The 23,189-nt window shown below is 37.5% G+C and overlaps 1 protein-coding gene across 11 annotated transcripts in view; it reads left to right on the top strand.

The window, feature by feature from the left end:
* SORCS2 (sortilin related VPS10 domain containing receptor 2) overlaps positions 1 to 23,189 on the top strand; it is a 540,320-nt gene that overhangs the window by 457,939 nt on the left and 59,192 nt on the right. For all 11 annotated transcript variants that reach the window (XM_068188612.1, XM_068188611.1, XM_068188610.1 and 8 more), the window contains 5 exons: positions 152 to 331; positions 5,506 to 5,652; positions 7,017 to 7,119; positions 16,138 to 16,214; positions 23,067 to 23,158. In XM_068188612.1, the coding sequence (XP_068044713.1) occupies positions 152 to 331; positions 5,506 to 5,652; positions 7,017 to 7,119; positions 16,138 to 16,214; positions 23,067 to 23,158 (599 nt within the window). The remainder of the gene's footprint in view (positions 1 to 151; positions 332 to 5,505; positions 5,653 to 7,016; positions 7,120 to 16,137; positions 16,215 to 23,066; positions 23,159 to 23,189) is intronic.

Below are 23,189 nucleotides of genomic sequence, written 5' to 3'. Positions count from 1 at the left end.
CATGATGATTAGTATTATTTTGGGAAGTTATTGTTTTTAAACATTCAGATGTTTCCCCTCCCCCCAGTATTAAACTCTCCTGACCAATTTACCGTTTGTAAAATAGAAATTATGTACAAAATTAGTCATTATCTACCTTATTTTCCTACAGGATTTACAGATAATCAGTACAGATGAAAACCAGGTGTTTGTGGCTGTACAGGAGTGGTACCAGACAGACACATACAACCTGTACCAGTCTGACCCACAAGGTGTTTACTACTCCATCTTGCTGGAGAATGTCCGGAGCACAAAGCAGCCAGAAGAGAATGTCCTGATAGATATTCTGGAGGTAGAGCTTTATATTTTCCATTATTTGTAGTCTGTGTGGAGGATTTTTTTTATTATTATGAGTATAATTAATTTTAAGTATTGTATTTTCACAGTTATATTTAAATAGAAAGTCTAGGATTTCTGTCTTATTTGTAGCACATTGCTACTACTTATATGTTTCCCTCTTGCCCTACTAATGTGTTGTGTACTCTAACTAGATTCTTGGGATGGGGTTCAATGGATGTGCATATCCAAAAACTTGCTAAGTTTTTTTGGTTTTTTTTAGATATTGAAAAGTGAATCTGGCAGCACAATTTACTATTGAAGTAAGAAGTTATGCAGCTGTCTATGTACAGCTTTTTTCTTCTAGGGGACTCAGTGGCATGTTTCCTGACTTAAAAGCAGGACATCTTTTAGCCAGTAGAGTTTTAAGTAGTAATCCTGCAAGACTTGTGCTAGGTTGTGTCAGCTCTGAAAGGCTAAGAGCCAACAAAACTAGATATTGGACAGCAAATCCACTTGCTTTCAGTACATGTCTTGTGCCAACAGCATTTTCTATGAAACAAACTGGGCTGTAAACAAATCTATCTTGGATTTTAACATCAGTGCACTTGGCAAAATAAAAGACTATAGTTTTTTGGAAGAGTATCACAAGCTGTTATCAATTTCATTCCTGTTTAGGGAATGGAATTTCAGTGCAATGAATTTCAATGTAATGAGGTGTACATTTGCTCTGGTCCTGTTCTTTCTGGCCATTATCAGAACATTAAACTGGCTTTGGTCTGACTCAGTTTGTCCCATTACACGTAATTGGCCTGGTGTTAATTTAAAAAAAAACTCCAAAACTTTAAAGGTGCACCAGACTTCTTTGGCAAAGGTTTGTAGTAATTCTTGATACAAGGCACACACTGACAGAACTGTTAAATGGCTGTAATTAGACTCTTCTTGGTGGGGGGAAATGATAGTGTTTTCTTCCTCCTTATCTCCTCCATCTTTCTGTAGCTTTTTCTTTCTGAATGGCTGTGGTAAAACAAAAAGGTCTCTCATTACCAGTGATTATTTTCTAGACTCTACCTTTTTAGAAATGAGGCTTCCTAATGAGTGAAGCTACACATTGTATGTAGCCACATTCCCACAGGGTGATTTATTGACAGCATTAGTTTGCAGTATTTAATCTTAGGCTCCCCAGTGACCAAGCAAAGCTAAAAGGCATCAGGTGCTTTTACTAGAAGGTAGTCAGGTGCTTTCTAATCTCTACTCCTTGCATCACCTGTAGCACGTAATTTCAGATAAGTTGTACAGAGATGCTACCCCTGGCTATCCATTTGTCTACAAGAATTATTAACTTAATTCAGTTACACTGATTGTTTCATAATTTCCCAATGTTACTGAGGGCATATTAGATAATGCAATTGTAGTTTATTGTGTGCTGGATCAATTTGTAGGGTTACATTAAAAAGGAAATGTACACATAATAAGGACAGTACACATGATAAGGGCAATACACAAGGAGCCATAAAATCCAATTTTTTTAAGCTATTTTTGAAATTGAGTTGCTTTATAGAAGAGCACTGATGGCTTCTAGATAGCTTGCAAGATAAATAATTAGTGCTCATCTTGTTTACTAGAATGGGATCAAGTGCTCATAATTTGTGTGTTGTTTACTCAGTATAAAATTGCTAATAAATAAAACACATATTGCAACCCTTGAGGATGGGATTTTTTTGGGGTGAGATTTTTTGGGAATTTTAATGCAAGTATCCCATCTCAGGAAGGGGAACCTTCAGTGCAGCGCAGAGACAGTCCTCAGTGGTGGAAAATTTCTCTTTCTGACAGTGTATAATTTTCCTTAAAATTTGTACTGTTCATCTTTGTTATCTTCTTATGACTCCACTTAATATTTTACTTGTTCATCTGCTATAAAAATTTTAATAGGTATCTGTCTGTCTATTAATTTTCTTTAATATGCTTTATCTTCTTTTTGCACTATATTTCTTCTCATGTTGAACATGTAAAAGAGAACAATTTACAAATACTTGTTTAAAGAAGAGAAGAAAAAAAAATTAAGTACTAAATGACTGTCCAAAAGGAGCATGCCCTTGAATTATGTGACAAGGAGCATATCCTTGAAATTGTATCAAGTGCTGCCAGTGTGAAGGAGTCACAAATTTGACACAGGCATATTTGCAGAATGGGCATACTAATGTAATACCTCTACATTGGTTCCTGCTGTGACTCCTTATGTAGATAAGAGCTACATGAGTTGCAGTACACTTTCTTCATGCCTTTTTTCCCCAAACAACAAATTGTATATATTTAAATTTTAGTCACAAACATATATTATATAGCAGTAATTTCTACATTTCAGTAACTGCTGCTTATAAACACTGTGGGGCCATCTGAACTGTTCTTCTTGCTACCAACTAAACAGAATATTGTTGGGATGGAGTATCAGAAGTGTAACAAGGAACAATTAATAAGTAACAGCAGAAAGTCACAGAAAATTTTATAAGGGACAAAGTGCTTTTCTAAGAGTACTGGGGAATAACTATTCCCTGAACTGCTTAAGATAATAGGTGCTCTGAGAATTAAGCTTGAAGTTCAAAAAAATCGGCAGAAAGGTGCTTTGAATTTCCTCATGTTCAGCTGTCTTGATTGTCTCCTGCACTGTTCATCAGAGTCTTTTCCTTTCTTGATAGAAAGACACTTATCTTGCAATTTTAGATTAGGGAACTAAGTCAAGGAGTAGAATGTACAGAAGAATTTGGGTGCTTTGGCATCACAGTCTAATTCTGGAGATAGATTAGACACCCTTCATTTCCAGTATTTGCAGAGACAGGTGTGTATTTGTATAGGCCACAGGACAAATGAAATGGAAAATTCTACACAGGGATGGGATGTTTTAAAGATGCTGTTTTTTACACACCATAATTTTATGTTAGTTATAGGGTTTTAGGCTAATGCAGCTCTCCGAACATGATATTTCTGAACTCGCTCTGAAGATAGATGTCTGAAACCTATTTATTATTTCAAGCAGGGTTTATGCCTTTCATTCAAAGTGCAACTGCTGTGAAGTGCTGGTTGGCTTTTATCTTTTAAAGCAGCAGTGAGGGAAGTTAACTCAGACACTGGAAGAAATGTTTTCATAACCTTTCAATGTTTGATAGATTCAAACACTTGTGTCCCATATTCTAGAGAGGAGAAGTTACCCTGGAGTTTGGTTAGATTAGAAATGAGAGTGGGAATGGAGAAAAAATTTAGCCTGACTCCCATTTGATGATTATATGGAATTATTAAATATTCATTAAATGAGGGGGTGGGGAGTGGAAAGAGAGGAGAAACAAAAATAATCATGATGCAGCACTGGTTTTGCCATCCATAAATGAAGAGGGAAACCTCACTTGCAGTCCCTGATCTAATTATTGTTTAAATATTTATTTATGTTCACTGGAAGGAAGAAATGCACAGAAATTTTACCCCAAGTCTGCCTTCCCATGTAAATATTTGAACTACCAGACTTTTCATGGCTGAGTAGTGTCTCGAAGGTAGACTATGTAAAAAATCCCCAGCAAGATTAAGATGCTTTGAAAGTAAAGAAAGCAGGTTCATAATTTCTTCTCTTCCTTTCCTTTTCTCACCTGTGCTGCAAATAGTTGACTTTTATGGTATGTTTGACTTGGAGGTGGTTCTGAACTTTCAGCATCCTGGATAAGTGACCCAACCACATATGCACAGGATTTAAGAAAGAAGGAGTTCGTGAGAGAGTAGAGTATTTAAATGCTTATACATATATTTTTTATATATATAAACTTATATATATTTCCAAGTTCTAGGCTGTTTGTAGGTTTGGATTAGTTACTTCCTGTATTTATAAACAGTGAGTATTAAATCTGTAGCCTGGTGGTAGGGATGCCTTCTTTTCACCTTCAATGCAGACTTCTGCTTAATAAATGTTAAATGGAGTCAATAACTGGCAGTTGGAAAAAGAAAGGAACAGTAAATATTTCAAATGAAAAATAAAAGTTCAGAAGTGCATCATGTTTTCAGGAGGCAAATATTCCTGATCATTCATCAGTCTTGTGCATTTATTTGTAATTAATAATTCAGTTTTGTCAAGAGTCAGCAGCCAAGGAGATGAGCAAGCTGTACTGTGCTGGAAATGTATAACAGTTTATATACGTTGTCCAGAATTTTTCAAAAATTCAGGAAGTCTCATAAATAATGGCAAGGGAACTAAGAGCACTCTTAAGGAAACCTTCACTTTTAACAGAAGATCTTATCTCATGCCCATGGGTGGAATATACATTTATATGTTAATAACATGAATGTTAGGGCTAGAATTAAACATATTAAGGTATAATTACTATCAGGTTGCTTCTAAAATTATACCCAATAACTTTAACTCTTTGAGTTGTAGTAATTTTCTAATACAGGTTGTTTTGAAATAAAATAACAGCCCAAGAGAAGAGGGTCATTTTTTGTTATTATTTTTTCTCCAGTGGTTAAACAGGTGAAGGGTGGCTAACTGGAGTGTGGAAGCATTTCAGATGCTTGAGAGGGTGATTCAGCCCTCAGTGTGTCTTCCTCGGATGATCTGCCTATATTTATTTCCTGCAAAGGACAAGAGTCCTTCCCAAATCAGTGTTATTTGAAAAGATATGATACTGTGTGGTGTTATTGTGACCTATTTCTGTGATATTTATATGATATGGGCACAGAAATTCAGGTTTAAAATTAGATGGTTGTTAAAAATTGCTTACATCATTTGTAGAGCAGCATTTTAAAGATGTCCATATTTAAAGAAAATGCAGAGGGGAAATTTTATTGGTGAGGCCATGCTATCATAATTTTTATATTTTGGTATATGAAATATTGTGGTTTGCTATATTAAACATGTAGTTTGATTAGCCTTCTGACATGGAGAGAACTGCAAATCCTTTTTAAATACATTTAGAAATAAAAATCAGTTTGTAATTGTCCTTGCCTTCCCCCTTTCTGCCTTTCCTCTTATATTTTTACCTTCCTCATTTTTTTTTTTTTTTTTTTAGGTATCATCCACTTTCCTTTCAGTTTCCAGGAGAAACTACCTGAGATACACAGTTCAGATCCACAAAAGAGCAGCTAATCAGGGATAATCCTTGTTGAAAAAAATGTGTATGTGCTGGATATTAACTTTTCTTCTCTATGCTTCAGGTCAGAGGTGTAAAAGGAGTATTTTTGGCCAACCAGAAAATTGATGGGAAAGTTACAACTCTGATAACCTACAACAAAGGCCGTGACTGGGATTTTCTAAACCCTCCAGACATCGATATGAACGGCAAACCCACCAACTGCAAACCTGTAAGTGGCACTTTTTGGAATATCCTCCCTCTAAAATGTGCAAGAATTATCTGCATGGTAGCATCTGCAGTAGCTCCAACAGCCCAAGAGCTTTGTGCTGAGTTTACCAGCCAAACTGGCAGGCAAATGGGCTTGCACTGCATGAGCTGTGGTTCCACAGACTCTTAGTCCAGTCATTGTGTAGAGTGAGTAGTCAGGGCTTTCTGGTGCATTACATTTCATATTTGAGATCACTTAGACACAAAGAAGGCACATCTCTTCTTCTTCTTCGCATGTCAACCACACAACCCAGCTCAGAATAATCGTGGCAGTCATTTGTGTCTGGATATACGGGACACATCATAAGTCAAACAGAAATTACCAGTAATTTTTCTCTTTCCATGTCTTCGTATTTTTCTTTCATAAAAAAACAAGGTAACTCTTGATTCTCTGTTAAAGGGAACTCCTGAAAATTGCTTGAAAATAAATACCATGGTAACTTGCATAAAATATTCCTTTCTTTTTGTAAGACGATATTATTTCTCTTTGTTTAGATGTCCCAAGTGCCCATAGTATTTTGTTATTTGTAAGGCTGTACTGAAAACCTTGTATTTTTCTCACTGACTCTCTGCTCCTGGGGACTCAAAGCTCTGCATTGGTGAGCAAAATAAATGCTCGTAGTCCTGCCACTTCCAGAGCTTTACTCCCTCTCCCCACGGCAGAAGTGGAGGGCTGGAGCAGCTGGTTCCCTTCTGAAGAGTCCGAGGCTGTGCTGTGAGGCTCCAGCCTGCAGGGTATGGTGCAGATTGATGGGAGATGAGCGGGACGGTGGCAGTGGCAGCAGCTCCCAGGCAGGGCTGGCAGCTGGCCCCTGGTAAAGCCCCATGGCACATTGCTGTGAACGATATGACCTTTGAGTGCACTGCACAAAGGCCAAGAAGCAGTAAGTTGCTTCTTGGTGTGTCCTAAAGTCATTATGTTATTTCTGTACCACCTTTTTACTAAAAGAGACATTTCAGCCCGAACAGGTGTTTTTAATAATTTTACCATTTACCTGGGACCAACAAACATTGTTGCTGTTAGTTAACATTTTTAAGCAATTATTTTGTCAGAAGGGGGTTTATATAATAATGCTGACTTCCTTGAATTTGAAAATCTTTTTGTTAAGGTAGTGGCACACTATGCAGATATCACCAGAGATTCTTGATATAAAGTGAAGACTGATACTTCAGACTGGAATTTAGCTCCATGGGAAGCAGCCATTCTTTTTCTTTATGAAAACATACATTGCTGAAGCTGCTCCCTGTCTGGGCTTTCATTTATTGTAGGAGCATAACTGGTAGCAGTGATTTTTAAAACCTGTTCTCTGCTTCCTTCCCCACAAGCCTGATTGTTACCTCCACCTCCATCTGCGGTGGGCAGACAATCCCTATGTGTCAGGCACAGTGCACACCAAGGACACTGCACCAGGGCTCATCATGGGGGCAGGTAAGTGCATGGCATTGCTTTCTAAGAACTGAAATGTGGCAGGGGTTCTTTGTACGCCTACTCTTTGGATTTGTAAGAATACCATGCTGAAGACATTGCCAAAATGAGGATTTCCTGCAGAATATTCCTTTATGATCAAACAATTCAATATATAAGTTAATGAAAAGCCCAGAGTTGTGTCTTCTCAGACAGATCTCTCTCAGTCACCTGGGTACATCATGCTCTGCTCTGCTGTGCAGTACCTCCTTCCCCATTAATGTACTGTGGAGGTGTGATGGTGGCTGAAGGACATGTCCTGCATTCTTTTTCTCTGAAGTGTTGTGTAGGCCCTCCAGCATCATGATTAACCCAGAAAAACTGATGGAAAAAGTGGTCAATCCTTTGTTCTTTAAGCCTGGATACAGATAATTTGTCTTGTAATTTTTATTAATTCCTTTCTGCCTAAAGAGAGAGGAATTGAAAGAGGCAAATGTGTTGCTGTGCTGGGAACAATGCTGGTTGTGGCTTCTCCATTATAACTTAGATATGGAATTATGTCAGTATGAAGTGGAATTTAATAAAGGAAAATCCATTGCAGTGTTGAGCACTCATCAAGAAAAATATTCACATAACTCAATTTTGCTTTGTATCTTTGTTATCCATCTATCAATTTTATTTAATCTTCTGTTTCTTTGTTTCAAAATTTTCTAAATGTTAAAGATACTGGGCGCTTTTTAAAATTATATTATTTTATTCTTATGAATAATGTTTAGGTGAAATGCACACATGTAGGATTCTCTTTTCATAAAATTAGATCTGTTTTCAATGAATTATGGCTTAATCTTTATCTTACACTATCTCTGACAAACAGTTTGCTAAGTTGAAAGTTTCCTGAGAATGTCAAGGTGAGAATATTTGGTGCTTAAAGAGAATGACAGCTGCCAGTACTGGTAATTTTCAATATAACTGAAGACTTCAAGTTTTTCTGTAATGTAAAGAGAGTTCAAAGTATTTTACTGGAGACAAATCTATATGTGAAATGCTGCTATGTTTTTATTGGTACAAATGAGACTAAGAATTTGTGCAATGCCCTTGTAGATAGATTCCTAATATATGTTCAGGTCAAACTTTATGAATTCAAATGTTTAAAAAAATATCTTCCATTTCAAATGTCTTCCTTTTTCATGAAAGCACTCAAAATGTAGGTTCTTAATTTTAGCCTCATCATATCATGCTTAAATGCCTTCCAGTAGCAAATTAATCAGTGAGATTTAATTATTCCATTATTCCTATTTCATTTTTCTTTCTCTTTGCACTGTAATCTGATGTGTTGAACAGATATTTGTTGAGATGTTGGGTTGTTTTCTTTTGTTTGGGGTTTGCAGATGTTTTTTAAATGCACTGTTCTCTGAGACCACATTAGAGAGGGCAGGTTGTAGAAGAGTATTTTGCCCTTAATTCCCTTCTAGAATGGGGTGACATTTTATCACTGTGACATTGTCTTACTCTGCCAGGTAGAGAACTTGTCAATAGCTTTCCTCAATGTGATCAGAAGGAAGTGGTTTTGATAACATCCTGATATCATGAAGAACTGAACTAATATGTCAAATTTGACTTGCTTGTGGAGCAACTACTAAAGCAATGGGAATGGTAGAAGGCACCCTTGCTCAGTTGCAAGCCACCTTGCTGTAAGTTACCTAAAAATTTGAGTGCAAGAGAGTTCAGTGTGTCCTTTTTCTGGTAGAAGAAAAGCTTCTGTAGCTGAAAACAGAGCAAAGGGGTCTATTTGGAAGCCTTAAAAATACTATAGAGCAACTGCATCCCCTTGCCAAAAGATGACCTGAATCAACTCTGATTTTGACTTGCATTTACATTATTTGGATGCCCAGGTCATCTGAATTCAGTGCATGTGTTCAGTCTTATCTGGAAAACCTGATACCCTTGTAAACTTACACTTCTTATCAGAAATACTTTACATAGAGTGAGCTTGAATTTCCTTTGGCCTGATCCTTGAACTGATAATCCTATACAAATCAACATAAAAGTATTAGGTTCTTAGTAGATCCATGAATCAGATTATTTGGGCCACATCACACACTATTGGAATTTTACTGTTAGATTTAGGGAGAACACATCTTCTGGAAATGACTGGAGATGATAAGATCCATGAATGTCAGTTGATCACAGCATGCCTAAGAATCATCAGGACCTTGTGTTGTAAAAAGCAAAATTATTGCTGTGAAATAGGTAAATAAGTGCCAACAGAGAGAGAGAGAATTATTAATATTCTGGCAAAATACTGTTCAATGACATTACTAATATAACTGTGTACAATTCTGATAATCAATTTTCAGGACCAGTGAGCAGGTGCTGAGAAGGCCTCTTTGGCAGTTGATGGAAATAGAAAATATTTACAAGAAAACCCCCATTAGCTGAAAAACTAAAGGACAATAGAGAATATGATTTTTTTTTTCCTGGAAGTGTAACCACAGGATAGAAATGAGTGATGCAAACAAGTGGATAAGAACTGGAAATATGGTTCCTAAGCATAAGAAACCTATCGATCAAAAAGCATTAAAAAAATCCCTTTTAAAAAGTCGATTTTAGCTTCTTTCTAGGAAGCTTATACAACACAGCTGCTTTTGGTAATGGAAAAACTATTCTGTGACTTAAGTACAGTTTTGATATGGAAAATGCTGGAAGGATCAGAGACTACTGAATATTGTTTTAATTTTTAAAAAGGACTAATTAACTGGTGAACTGCATTAACACCTAGAAAATTGGGAAAATTTAACATCTTTAATAAAGTGTTAAAATTGCATCTTTTTAAACTCATGTTTACAAATAAAAATACCACTCTGTTAAACTTGCATAAATAGTTCTCAGGAATTCATATTTTTAGCTTATGTCTATATATAAATTGTTCAGACAGAATATTAAGTTTTCTAGCTGCATATGAAAGTGGTGTTTTAAATAACTGCTTTGCTCTCTTTAAGAAATGCAATAGGATTTTATTTTGCATTTACATTTGATTTTTGTACATTTTAATCTTGGCAACAACTTCTATTTCTCACAGCATCAGCTATGAAATGTGTGTCAATTGATGTGTAAATTTTTACTATAAACTTGCTAAGGACTTTTCTAGGAAAAATGTTTAGAGAAGTGTAGCTTTTTCAGGTGCTAGTTTACAATAATTGCCTGCTTAGCTTCCAATCCAGATGGCAAATCAAGCAAGCAGTAAATTCTGCACATTCACACAAATTGAGGGAGTGCTGGAAAAGTTCTGTTTACTTTTTGTCATATCAGGGCCAAGTATAATTGCATACATTGTGATGAATTTCGATCATTTTTCACAGAAGTAGCATACTAGGATGCCTCTATCAAAAAAGGATAAGGGAACAGGGAGGTGATTGAGCATTTCCAAGTACATTTTGGAGTGAACATCCTAAAATTCCTTTAAATTTTTGTTACGTTCCTCAATTCTGATTTCCCACTCCCTCATCTGAACACATCTTCAACTTGCCAGGCAAAACTGTGTGTTTGGGAGATTTAAATACAAATTGGTTGGATGTTTGTTCTATACTGTGACTACAAGATTGCAAACCATGAAATTTTAACTTATTGTGCATGGCCCAAAGGTATGTTACAACTGTATTAATTACCAGTAATCCAGGCAAGGCACATCTCTCTTTTTGGAGTAGATGTCTGCCTGTATGCTAAATTTAAGTGATTGGAAAAGATTTTCCATATTAGAAGGATTATCTAAGTTTTGCATATGGGGATTATTCCTTCTTACTGTAAACATGTCCAGAGTCACATATAAAACCATGGTAAACACAGCAATAACTAGCACTTAAAACATGTAAATTTTAAAGTGGATAGTAAATTTTAAATGAAGTAATCTTCCATTTTTTTTGTGACCCAGTAAGAACCTGCCAAAATTCCCGAATCTGTATTGAGATCTGTGTTCCTCACAGCTATACCACCTTACTGGAGAACTTCACTGGCCACCAGACATCACTAAAAAACATTGCTTTATTTCTCCTCCCTGTGCTACCAGCTGTTAAACTGTCATGTGCAGAGTTACAGAAAGCTTGGAAAAAAGCTGTTTTAAACAGTAGTTAGTGCCTCTGTATTCTAGTTATTGGTACTGCCACCCCTGCAAGGATGGAACACACAGTTTTATGCAGTTACTTTAAATCAGCCTTTACTCAGGACAAGTGAAAAAGAAAAAGATTTCATGTATCCCAAAACACAGTTTGAAAAGGTTTCTAAGAATGCAAGTAGCAGAAATGAAAAATGACTATTCTTAATCAAAAACTGAAAAAGGCAGGCCAAAACGTTTCCTTCTGCTTCCTGAATAGAAGCAGTGTCAGAGCATAAGAGCAGAGCAAACCTAACTCAAGCAGAGTCCATCTAGCATAGTATCCTGGCTGTGTTGGTGGCAAAACCCTTTGTGGGAGTGTTTAAGGACAATTCAGGTGTGTATCATCCCCCAGGCATTGGAGAAGACACAGAAATGAGTCATTTATTAACAAAAAGAATACAAAATATTGTAAGACAAATTTGAGAAATATCTGTATTACAAACAAAACTTGCTGAAACTGGATGGCAAGCACTCTGTGTCATGTGTCAGAGGAGTTTTCAGGGCACTCAGGTTAGAAGTCATGTTAGAATGGTAACATTTGTAGCTGTGACTAATATAGCCTTGGCATGGTTAAAGTCCAGCAGGCAGCTAAGCAACACACAGCTCCTTGCTCACTTCCCCTCCAGAAGGATGGGGGGAGAGAATTGGGAGGGTAAAAGTGAGGAAACTCATGGATTGAGATAAAAGCAGCTTAAATAACCGAAATAAATAATAATAATGAATTGAAATGAAAAGAAAAAGGAGAGAGAGACGAAATCCAAGAAAGAGAAGTGATGTAAATGAAAACAGCTGCTCACCTCCAACCACCTGGTGCCCAGCCTGTCCCTGAGCAATGCCCCTGCACCAACCTCTCCCCCAGTTTATTGCTGAACATGATGACACATGGTCAGCTGGGGTCAGTTGTCCTAGCTGTGCCCATTTCCAATTCCTTGTGCACACCCTGCCTCCTCACTGGTGGAGTGGGCTGAGAAGCAGAAAAGGCCTTGACTCTGTAAGCACTGCCCAGCAGTACTGAAAACATCTTTGTATTGTCATCAACACCCTTTTCAGTACAGGTCCAAAACACAGCCCTGTACCAGGTGCTGTGAAGAAAATAAACTCTGCCACAGCCCAAAACAGCCCATGCCTGCAGCTGATTACCCATTCCAGTGGCTTTTTCAGTAGGAACCTGACTTGCCTTCAGTGTATTAGATTGCATTTACTTGTTCCCCCAGATGGATTTTGAGATCTAACACAGACCTATTAACGAGATAGAAAAGTTTCTGTGCTGTAGTGGCACACCTGAGGAGTTGCTGCAGATATTTACAGCTGTAATAAGAAGCACAGATTTTGGTGTGGCCCACCAGGCAAAGTAGCACACTGATATTTGGGGGGTGTGGTACAGTCCAAACACTTCAAGACATGATGGGAATGGTACTTAAACATTGCTGACTTCCAGTTTTGGGCTGGGCATAATTGTTTCTTTCTCACCTTCTTGTGTCACTTGGTCACAATGTCAGTTGTGCTCACATGTTATTGGGTGCCACACTTAGCACAATTATGTTTTATAATTCTCCTCAGATATGTCATGGAAAGGTTCAGAATTTCTCAGTTCTACTTTGAGTGCTGCTGTGGCTTTGCAGTTGTTTGTTTGCAGGGTTATTAATGTCAGGATTGTTTTGCATTTCATTTGATGTGAATTGGAGCTGTTGTAAAGGGGTTTATGGGGTGCCATTACATGCACTGTGTTAAGTTTGCTGGCTTATCCAGTAACACAACACTCTGCAAGGTAGCTAGAGCCTAGAATTATGCACTTTATTTTACATCTAAAAAAGAACAAAATGCTCCAAATCTTTGAAGTTATTTTTTATTAGCATATTGAAAAATAATGTTAAAACTATGTATGTTTTTAACTAGAGAAAACTCATAACTTTTGTGTCACACATGTTAAATAGAAGGGTTTGCTAATAAAAGTGGGGGAAGTTCACTTGGATCTTTGAAGGTCTTGGTTTTATTCCAGTTCTACTTTTTTCAGGCCAACAGCTTTCAGAGTGGCTTTTCTGTGGCTTATGAAACTTATGCATCACTATCTGTTCCTGTGGAAGTTTCCTTCTGTCTGTCACATGTCAGATTTGGCTGCATGGGTGCTTCCCACTGCACTTTGCAGGAGCCTGCCTGTCTCCCCAGGTGCTGCAGCTTTCTTTCTTTTGGTCTTGCCTGGTTTTTCTTTCTGAATCCACTGATGCTCTTTTTCAGCAGGCCATGGGCTGTGGAACCCACAGAGCAAACTCCAACTGCACTTATTTTTATCCTTCCTTACAGGAAAGAGGGGTTTTAGTTTTTTCCTGCTTGAAGACTTCATTTTACAAAGTTTGCAAAATTATGTCATATAATTGTGTGTCCCAAAAAAATCTAGAAGTAGTGAAAATTACAGCCTTCATTACTGACACAATTAAACACTGTGTCAACAATCAGCAGGTCCTGCATGTGGCACTTCTGGGCTTCAACCCTTGGCCCATGGATGGACTGTTTTCAAAGGTCAAACATCACTGAAGTCCTTTTTTCCCAAAGCAGTGTCCCAGATTCTGTTCCTGTTGGCATCAGTTGTGGTTTAGGCATAATTAAAAGGAATTATAACTGAGCCCACCAACTCCTTTTGCTGTTTTACCAAAGAAAGACAGTAAAGGTAAAATGAGAACTAGGAGAAGTCACATCTGTCTTTTAACAGGGCTGCGAGTACAATGCTGTTGCTAATGTCATCACTGAATCAGCTGGATTGAAAAGGCTTTTTAATGAAGCACAAGTAGATGTTGTTTAGTTCACAGGCTAATTTTCCATTAGGAAGGCAATTTACCACTGAATTCTTTAAAGTGCAGATCCATAGCAATGCTCAAAATAAAGACCTACTCATGCAAGTAGAATTCAGTAAGTAGTGAAAAGAGGTAGAATAAACAGCATTTATTCAGGAGCAAAACTAACACTGCATTCATTAAAGTTATCTGTGTAAAGAAGAGTGGAGACTGACTGCAGTATGTTAGATTCTAGCAAGCAAACAAATATTTCTGTTTTCAGCTGTCCTATAGAAAACATTCTGTGATTAACTTCAGGAGCACAAGAATATATCCATTTGCAGGTGATAGAACAGTGAAAAGTATAACAGAGGAAAGTAAGAAGAGCAAAATAAATGCATTTTGTATATGCAATTTATCAAATCTTCCTTCCCTTCCTTCAGCCCTGAGAAGGTGATTTCTCATTCATATCTCCTTCTAGTGTTCAGATTAATGTTAAAGCCGTATTTGGGGAGAAAATATAACTGAATTAATGTGTGAAGCTTTCATTTTGGAACTATTTCATTTGGTTATATTCATGGGAGGTCTAGGTTAGATATCAGGAAAAGGTTTTTCACCCAGAGGGTGATTGAGCTTTGGAACAGCTCCCCAGGGAAAGGGTCACAGCATCAAGCCTGCATGAGTTCAAGAAGCATTTGGACAATGCTCTCAGGCACATGGTGTAATTCTTGGGGTGTTCTGTGCAGGGTCAGGAGTTGGATTCAATGATCTTGATGAGTCCCTTCCAACTCAACATACTCTATGATTCTATGACCAGATAAATCTTTGCTGAATTATGTGATAAATGAGAGAATGTGCAGTGTGTTGGAAAGATGAAAACCCAAGAAAAGTCCAGGAATGGGAAGTGGCATCTTCTGAACTGTTAGATACAATTTAAAGGAATTAACTGACTCCTGTAATTCCCCGATTCAATGTAAGTATTCCAATCCTGTCCAGGATATATTTAGGGTTAAATGATGTAGAGTTATCCTGTTAAAGAGTGGAGCACATGCGCCCTTGATAGTCTAAATAGAGTCTGTATTTTGGGCAGTAGGAGCTGTTGTTCCTCTTGGGAACCTTTCAGCACCAGTAAGCACACTCTGTATAAACAGATCTGGTTTAGTGGTTAAAAAACAGCTATTTATATAACACACAAGTGAAATTTCATAGTGCTAATCTAATCTCAAGTGTTTTCTTTCATCGTCTCTTCTGCTTAAGAGGATCTGATAATTTTCATCTTATTTCTACTGTGAAAACATGCAAACCATATATTTAAGTCAAAATCCCCAGGAGGATATAATTTAGATGGAATATTGTGCCATGAATGATTCTCCCCTAGAACACTAAACTGCCTGGTGGTTTAATAATTTGCTATTTGAAGTACTGCATGTTAAAAGATGGAGATCTCTGTATTTGTGACTGCATCTGCTATCATCTTCCCCAGGTTTAACACTTCTGTTAACTTTGAATTCAGTTAACTGAATTCTCCTCAGTGCTGTTTGAAAATATATTCAGTAACCTTCTGCTTAATATTTAGGTAAATCAAATAATTCTGCTTTCAATTCTTTTGTATTTACTTTTTTTCAAAAGTCCTGTCCCCTCTCTTTGTGTTGCATATTTCACCAGATTCTAGTCTAGCTACCGCTTTAAGTTTTAAAGATAAAATTTTTCATTTTAACAGTTTGAGTTCAATGTGAATAACTTTACAGAATATGATTAAGGTTAAAGCTTCTGAGTTTATGGATGTTTCATACTTACATCTTAAATACATGTTTTTTCATAATGAATTTTCAGCATACAGCAACAAAACTAAAATGTTGCTCTGACTTCTGCATTTCTGTATTAGAATCAAGCCTCATTGCTTCCACCTGTGGACAACCTAGCAATGGAAAGGAAGACTTTCAAATTGTACATACGTGTTTTTAAAGGATTTTGCTGGTTCTACCAGAAATTAAGTGAGCCTGTTCAACTGTGTTTAGTTCTTGCTCTGACCTGGAAACTTCTTACTCAGACTGGCATGAGGACTAGATCCAATCTCTCTTGCTCATATGGATGCAATCCTTGTTTTCTCCTCTTTTGTGACAGGTAACCTGGGGTCCCAGCTGGTTGAGTATAAAGAAGAGATGTACATAACATCTGACTGTGGGAACACGTGGCGTCAGGTAGGAGGCATAAATCATCAAAGGAAACTGGAAATAATTTGAATGTACCAAGTGTGATGAATTATGTAATGCTTAACTAATCTTTAGATACTCACTCTTTTGAAGGAGGTAGTATTAATATCTCTAGTTTGCTTGGAAACTAAGAGATTAAGAAAGTGATTTTCTAAGACTCAAATTGATCAGGCTGTCAGGTTCTGCTGAAGTTCAAATATTTTGGTCACTTTAAGGATCCTGTAAGTGTCTTATGCATAAAAAACATAGTGTCTGTTTAGTTTTTTAATAACTTAAGTAATCTTCTTACACTAATGATGAAGTGGACTTGGAGATCTTGCAGTACAAACATTCTGAGCTAAAAGACATAGCTTAGGTATAAAGGGCAAGAATTCTTCTGCTTCATAGTCTGAAAGCTGTTACTAAAGCATAAACTTTTTCTTCATTGAAAGTGAGACAGTGAGAAGAGATTTGCAAAAAATAGTAAAATTTTTAAAGTCTTTTGGCACAATTTGATAAATTCAGGGACTACAAATACCAACGTATTAAAAAGGTAACAGTGATATTGTAATGCTGTTTGAATTCTGAATGGCTTTTTCTTCCACTGACAGTTTCAGTTAAAGCTTTCACCTTTGTCATGTGTTCTTTCCTAAGCTGCTCTGTCTCTGTGTGGTGGGTTTGCCCTGGCTTGATGCCAGGTGCTCACCAATCTCTCTCTGTCACTGCTCTCCTCAGCTGGACAGGGGAGGGAGAATATAGCAAAGAGCTCATGGGTTGAGATAAGAACACAGAGAAATTGGTCGCCAATTACCATCACAGGCAAAACAGACCTGACTTGGGCAATTTTTGTTTGATTGCCAATTAAAAACAGAGTAGGATAGTGAGAAATAAATTCAGTTCTTACAACAGATTCTCCCTACCTCTCCCTTCATCATGGGCTCAACTTTACTCATTAATTCTCTACCTCCTCACCCTGAGCCACACAGGGGGATGTGGAATGGGGGCTGTGGTCAGTTCTGCACACATATCTCTGCTGCTCTTTCCTCCTCACAGGGAGGACTCCTCACACTCATCCCCTGCTCCAGTGTGGGGTCCCTCCCACAGGAGACATCTTTCATTGAACTTCTCCAACATGAGTCCTTTCCATGGGCTGTAGTTCCCCACGAGTTCTCCAGAGCAGGTGCTTCCCAGGCGCTGCAGCCTGTCAGGAACAGGCTGCTCCAGCGTGGGTCCCCTGTGGGATCATAAATCCTACCAGCAAACCTGCTCCAACATCAGCTTCCTATGGCATCACAGCCTCCTTCAGGTATCCACCTACTCCACTGTGGGATTCTCCATAGGCTGCAGGTGGATCTCTGCTCCATCCTGGACCTCCATGGGCTGCTGGGGCACAGCTGCCTCACCTTCACCTTGGGCTGCTCTAGGGGCTGCAGGGGAACCTCTGCTCTGGCACTTGGAGCACCTCCTGCCCCTCCTTCTGCGCTGACCTTGGTGTCTGCAGGGCTGTTCCTCTCATATTCTCAACTCTTCACTCCTGCTGAAGTTGCTGTTGTGCACTTCTTAAATACATAATCCCAAAGGTGCTACTGCTGTTGCTGATTGACTCGACCTTGACCAGTGGCATGTCCATCTTGAAGCTGGCTGGTATTGGCTATAGGATGTGGGAAAGCTTCTTTAGATGTGTCTCAAAGAAGCCACCCCAATAGTCTAACCTGCTACCAAAACCTTGTTGTGCAAACCCAATGCATTTAGCATAGGGATATTTTCTTTCTCTATATATGTATATAGCAACTACACAAAATATCAGATATATTTTACTTATAATATATATCCAGGATAAAAAAAAAGCACCCTCAAAGGCCCAAAGTGTTTTCAAAAAATAATTTTATTTCAGTTAAAATAGTGTTGTAGTGTTCAGCTGAAATAAAATTTTGTTATTTTCTTAGAACCATTAAGTGTGAAAATGTTCTCAGTAGTGTTACTGAGCTTGGGGAATTTGGGGTTAAAAGAGAAAAATACAGACAGTTTCTTATACTGCTATGGTAGGATTCCATTAGTACTTCACAGAGTACTTTAAAAAGAAATAGGTTATTTTTGTAATGATAATGTCCTTTGATGTTTAAAAGATAAAATTTTATACCAAATTCCATCTTGAAATCTAGCATACAATAAATAGGTTTCTAAATGCAAAATCCTTCCAGGATTTACAGTGGGTACTGTGTTGTTTAATACTTCTTAGAGGCCTCTCATAATTTCTTATCAGCTTTTGCCAAAGTTTTATAGTTTTTCTGGGGTGAAAAATTAGAAGAAAAGAGGAATGAGATCAAATTCATATTTTCACTGCTTTTTATTTGTAGACACACAGGTAAATGATATGTGTTGCAACTTGACCCTAAGTTGCCTAATTATGCTGTCAAATCAACCACAAACTGATCCCTCATTGTGACAGTCAAAATGGCAAACATTGCTAGCTTCATTTTAATTGAAACTCCCATGAAGCCCTTGAAAGAGATTATTCAATTCTAATATTTGTGATCAGAATGAAACTGTAGATTATTTTATGTATTTCCTGGCCTCACTGTGCACAAGTAAACAATTCTTCCAGAGGACAGCAGCACATTTCCTTTCTCTGCTGGAGTTCTTACAACAAAAGAGAAGGCTTCAGTCAGGTGATACAGGAATTTAGATAATTCAGTAAATTGCAGGTCTTGTGAACTGGTGAAATCCTGTGCTTTGGCACAACATTTGAGTTTAGGTCTCTGCCTTGGAGACTTTGTGGTTGTCATTAGTGAGGGTCTGGCACCTTTCTCACAAGCTCACATGATGTTGCTGAGCTGTGTATAGAGCAGAAGAGGTGCCATCTGTGCTTGTGTATAGAGACAGAGAATGAAGAAAAGCAAACATAAGAGACTTAGGGGAAAATGTAGTGCAAGGAATTAATTAAACCTTTCTTGACATAGTAGCAGTATTGGTTCAAAGGACTGGATTACAGGACTGAGGGGAAGGTCAAAGATCCTGTAATTCAATGGTGTCCTCTGAGACAGCATCAAACCTTCCACAGCTTGCATTTGATGTGGTCATATAAGGAAGACTTACCTATAAACACAGCCAGAGTTCATAGACAGAAATGAATGCTTAAATAAGAGGTTTTGAAATTAAGTAAGTTCTGGTGATAAATAAAAATATCCAGATAAAAAATCAGAAGGTTGGTGAGGCAGACTGTAAACACAGTCAAGTGATGTGCAGGTGTCAAAACCCACATATATCATACTATTAATTTTTGGCCCTCTGTTGGACAAATCAAACATCTGTGTTTAGATAACATAAGCCTGTGACAGAGGCACAGTATCAGACATGCTTGAGATCCCTGCCCGGCTGCCGCAAAGACCAAAGCAGAGTGGTAAATTACACCTGTACAAACCTCTATAGTACAGTGGGCTGGATTATCCTCTGGCATGGACTGAGCTCTGCAGTGTCTGCATTCCCACTTGTATGTCTCTGCCCAGGTGCTGCTTCAGGGCTCCCCTGCTTGGCCAGGTAATGAGAATAAATTTATTGTTGTATTTCATCTGTGGTTTTGTGGTTGTTCCTGCCTGTGTCAGCTCACACAAAAAGCAAAGCCAAGAATTGTTATTATAAATAACCACAATACCACTTGTGCAGATTCCAGTTGTTCTTCTACCTTTCTGTTGCATGGCTGAGCTGCTTGTTGGTATACCTTGAAACCATCACTCTGTGTTTGAGGAAAACTGAAAATTGTGGCTATGTACTCTACAACATTGCACTGTAACTAGCAGTGCTTTAGGAGCTGATTGGCAAGCACCTTAAACATCCATGCCATGAACTGGACTGTAGAAGAAAGGAATCTCACCTTGACATTATCAGGAAATATGTGGGCTTAGAACCATAGAATCATTAACATTAGAGAAGACACTTAAGGTCACTAAGTCCAACCTTTGACTTAAGTGCCAAGTGGATCATGAAGATGCAGCCTAAGGTGAACTCATATTTATTTGAAAGATTTCTCTGTCTATTTTACCAGGTCTACAATATAATAAAATGGGTTAAAGAACATGAAATTTTAGGATACTCTGTTAAGTGCTAAGGATTACCTTATGTATACATATGAGTGTTTTTATTTTTTTAAATACTGATTTCTGTTCACAATTCTGGTTGCAGTTGTTATTTCAACAGCATCTACTGCAACACTGTACTCGAAATACAGCAAAGTATTTATACAGCAAAGAGTAAGAGAAAGGTCTGGATTTAAAAAAAAAAGGCTTAAATAAAAGGAAAAAGTCAGCAGTAATAAACCTTTCACATTTGATCTGCTACCAGAGTAGATCTCGCAGCAACAAAATGTTCAGTTAAACTAATGAGGTTACACAGAAAGCCTTTTTGGATGTCTAGGAACTAAATCTAGATCTCTGGAGCTTTAGTCTGGTGGGTTTTTTGTTAGAATATTTTTTATCTGTGTCAAATTCTTGTGTATCAAAGCAACTTGGAAAACCTTCAGATAAGTGAGAATACATGTTTTCCTGCAGGCATCTTAGGAGATAGATGGTAACACTTCTAAGCACAACAAAAAAGGATGTAATTCCAGCCCTTTAAACTTGAGAAGGTCTAACTGGCTCATTCTGTGTAGAAAAGCTTCTGTTTCCAGATTTCAATTTAGTAATGGATATCACTTGATGAAAGAAAAAAGTAATCTCAAGATTTTTTGTTTATTCTTGCAAATTCTGTATTGTGAAGTAAAATCGTATGGCATATATGTCTGTGGGACCATTTAAATATGCTCTCACTGGTTTAATGGAGCTGTCCCAATTTCTTCCAACTTTATTGGATATTCTGGCCTGAAATAGCTGCTGAAGTTTAGGACAGATGTAGGAAAAAAAGCATTTAAAGCAGAAGGAAGAGGATAGAATAGAAGCTGATCTTGTGATTATAAAGCACAAAACATGCACAAAAAATAACAGAAATAGGTTATAAAATCTTATTCTGTAGTGGCTGGCTACTAGTAAGGATCAGAATAGATTTATTGCCTGTTTTAGTTAGTGGAGAGATGTATATCAGAATTCATGGCCTGCTGTGAACTCACATATCTCATCTTCATAAGTCTGAACTTCATCTCTGACACTGGGACCACCTTTGCCTTGAACCTTTGCAAACTGTTTGTCTTGGGGTTTTTTTTTACCAGAAAGTAGAGATAAATATTTACTTTTGTGATAAACAGGCATAAAACTGTTCATTATTTCAATGTATTGAAGATGAAGGATTGTTTTCATAAGGCTTTCATGCATTTTGTTAATAAAAAGTTTGAAGTGTGTGCAAGAGGAACATGCAACAACAACAGCATTAATATGCCTGTAATGTGTCCTCTGTCCTTTATAGTGTGCTAAAGCAGGGTTATTGAAATGCCACGTGAAGACCTGCCATGGTGCTTTTCTGGAAAAGGCTGATTTGCATTAAGTGGTGCAGGTATCAGCGTCCTTTATCTTCGGTGCTGAAGCTATGGGAGACTTGGTGTCCCAGCACATCCTGTTGCATTTTGGTTTGAGGGAAAGTTCAAACACAGTTTAGAGGAGGATCAAAATTCTGCTTGCTTATCTGACTCCAGCAGATCTCATCCTTTTGAAGTGCATCTAAAATTAATGTCTGTCCCTTACTGAAGTCTCTTCTAAAATACGCAGCTGGGGCAATGAATAGGTCAAACTATCGATGCCTTGTATCAAAAGTTTTGCCTGTAAATTGGCAATTTCTGATCAAAAAATGATCAGACACTTGAATCCCTAGGATTCCCATAAAATATGTTCTTACTAGATGAGAGGAAGACTGAGTTCTCAACCCAAATGACATGCTTCCTATTTTTGAAGTAATTGTGAGTGTGCTGTAAGATATTTTCACCCCAGCTCCGGATCAGTCTTTCTGAGAAATCCTCTAAATGTAGCATTTCATTTTGCCAAAAAAAGAAAATAATTTAATATTGGCAGTATATTTTATTTACAAGGCAAAGTAAAGCTAACCTTTATTGTTCTCACCTTTGCTTTGTCAAAGCATACAGGAGACTGCATGTTTGTTTATAAATGCTAAGTGTGTATAATTCTCATATATCGCTTGGTTTTGTGTTAAATGAACTTACAGAGGTTAATAACAAAAGTAAATCCTGTCTTAAAACAGATTTTAGATGTAAAACAAGAAAGGTATATATCTGTGTTTTTATTTTAGCACTGCTGATGACCTCTAGAAAAGGAATTAAAATAATTTATGAAGCTTTTAATTCTTTATACCATTAAATCAATATTACATGTATCTTGGTTCCAAACTCACAGTGCTCTCCATGGGACATCACATAATATTTGAACTTAAACTCACTGACACTGGAAATGTGGAAAACATGCTTGCACCAATTATTTCACATTCTGTAGGTTCTGGGGAATATGTGAGAAAGTCACAGATAGCAGTACTTTTCCTTTTTTCCTTAGAATTAGACTACAAAACATTTTACTCTGCAGGATACACAGAATATGGCAAACACTGAAGCAAGGTGATGGGTCACTTGGTGATATATAACAGGAAGGAAGGCAGAATGCATACTATGAGAAATATAAGCTTGGGCTAAAATCACTTCAGGCAGTTTAATCTGTCTGTGATTTGAACCTGAACATTTTTTGATTCACCTACTTAACTTTCTTTTCTTTTACAGCTGTGAGAAATATAAGACTTAACCTGACTTTTATGTCCTTTTCAGTTTGAAGTGTGGACATTATAAAACATAAGTCTCTTAATTCTTGTTTGCTTGTTCATTTTATTTCAGCTGTTTTGTACATTTGCTTATCTAGCCTTTCTTTGTCTGACTTGTAGGTCTTTGAAGAAGAGCACCACATCTTGTACTTGGACCATGGTGGAGTTATCGTGGCTATCAAAGACACTTCTATCCCTCTGAAAATACTCAAGTAATTCTACAGTCAATTAGAGTAGAGCTGT

This window comes from Anomalospiza imberbis, chromosome 4 (genome assembly GCF_031753505.1).
Source record: "Anomalospiza imberbis isolate Cuckoo-Finch-1a 21T00152 chromosome 4, ASM3175350v1, whole genome shotgun sequence".
Classification (NCBI taxonomy): domain Eukaryota; kingdom Metazoa; phylum Chordata; class Aves; order Passeriformes; family Viduidae; genus Anomalospiza; species Anomalospiza imberbis.
Note: the sequence above shows the minus strand (reverse complement) of the source record. Positions and strands in the feature narration are given on the sequence as shown.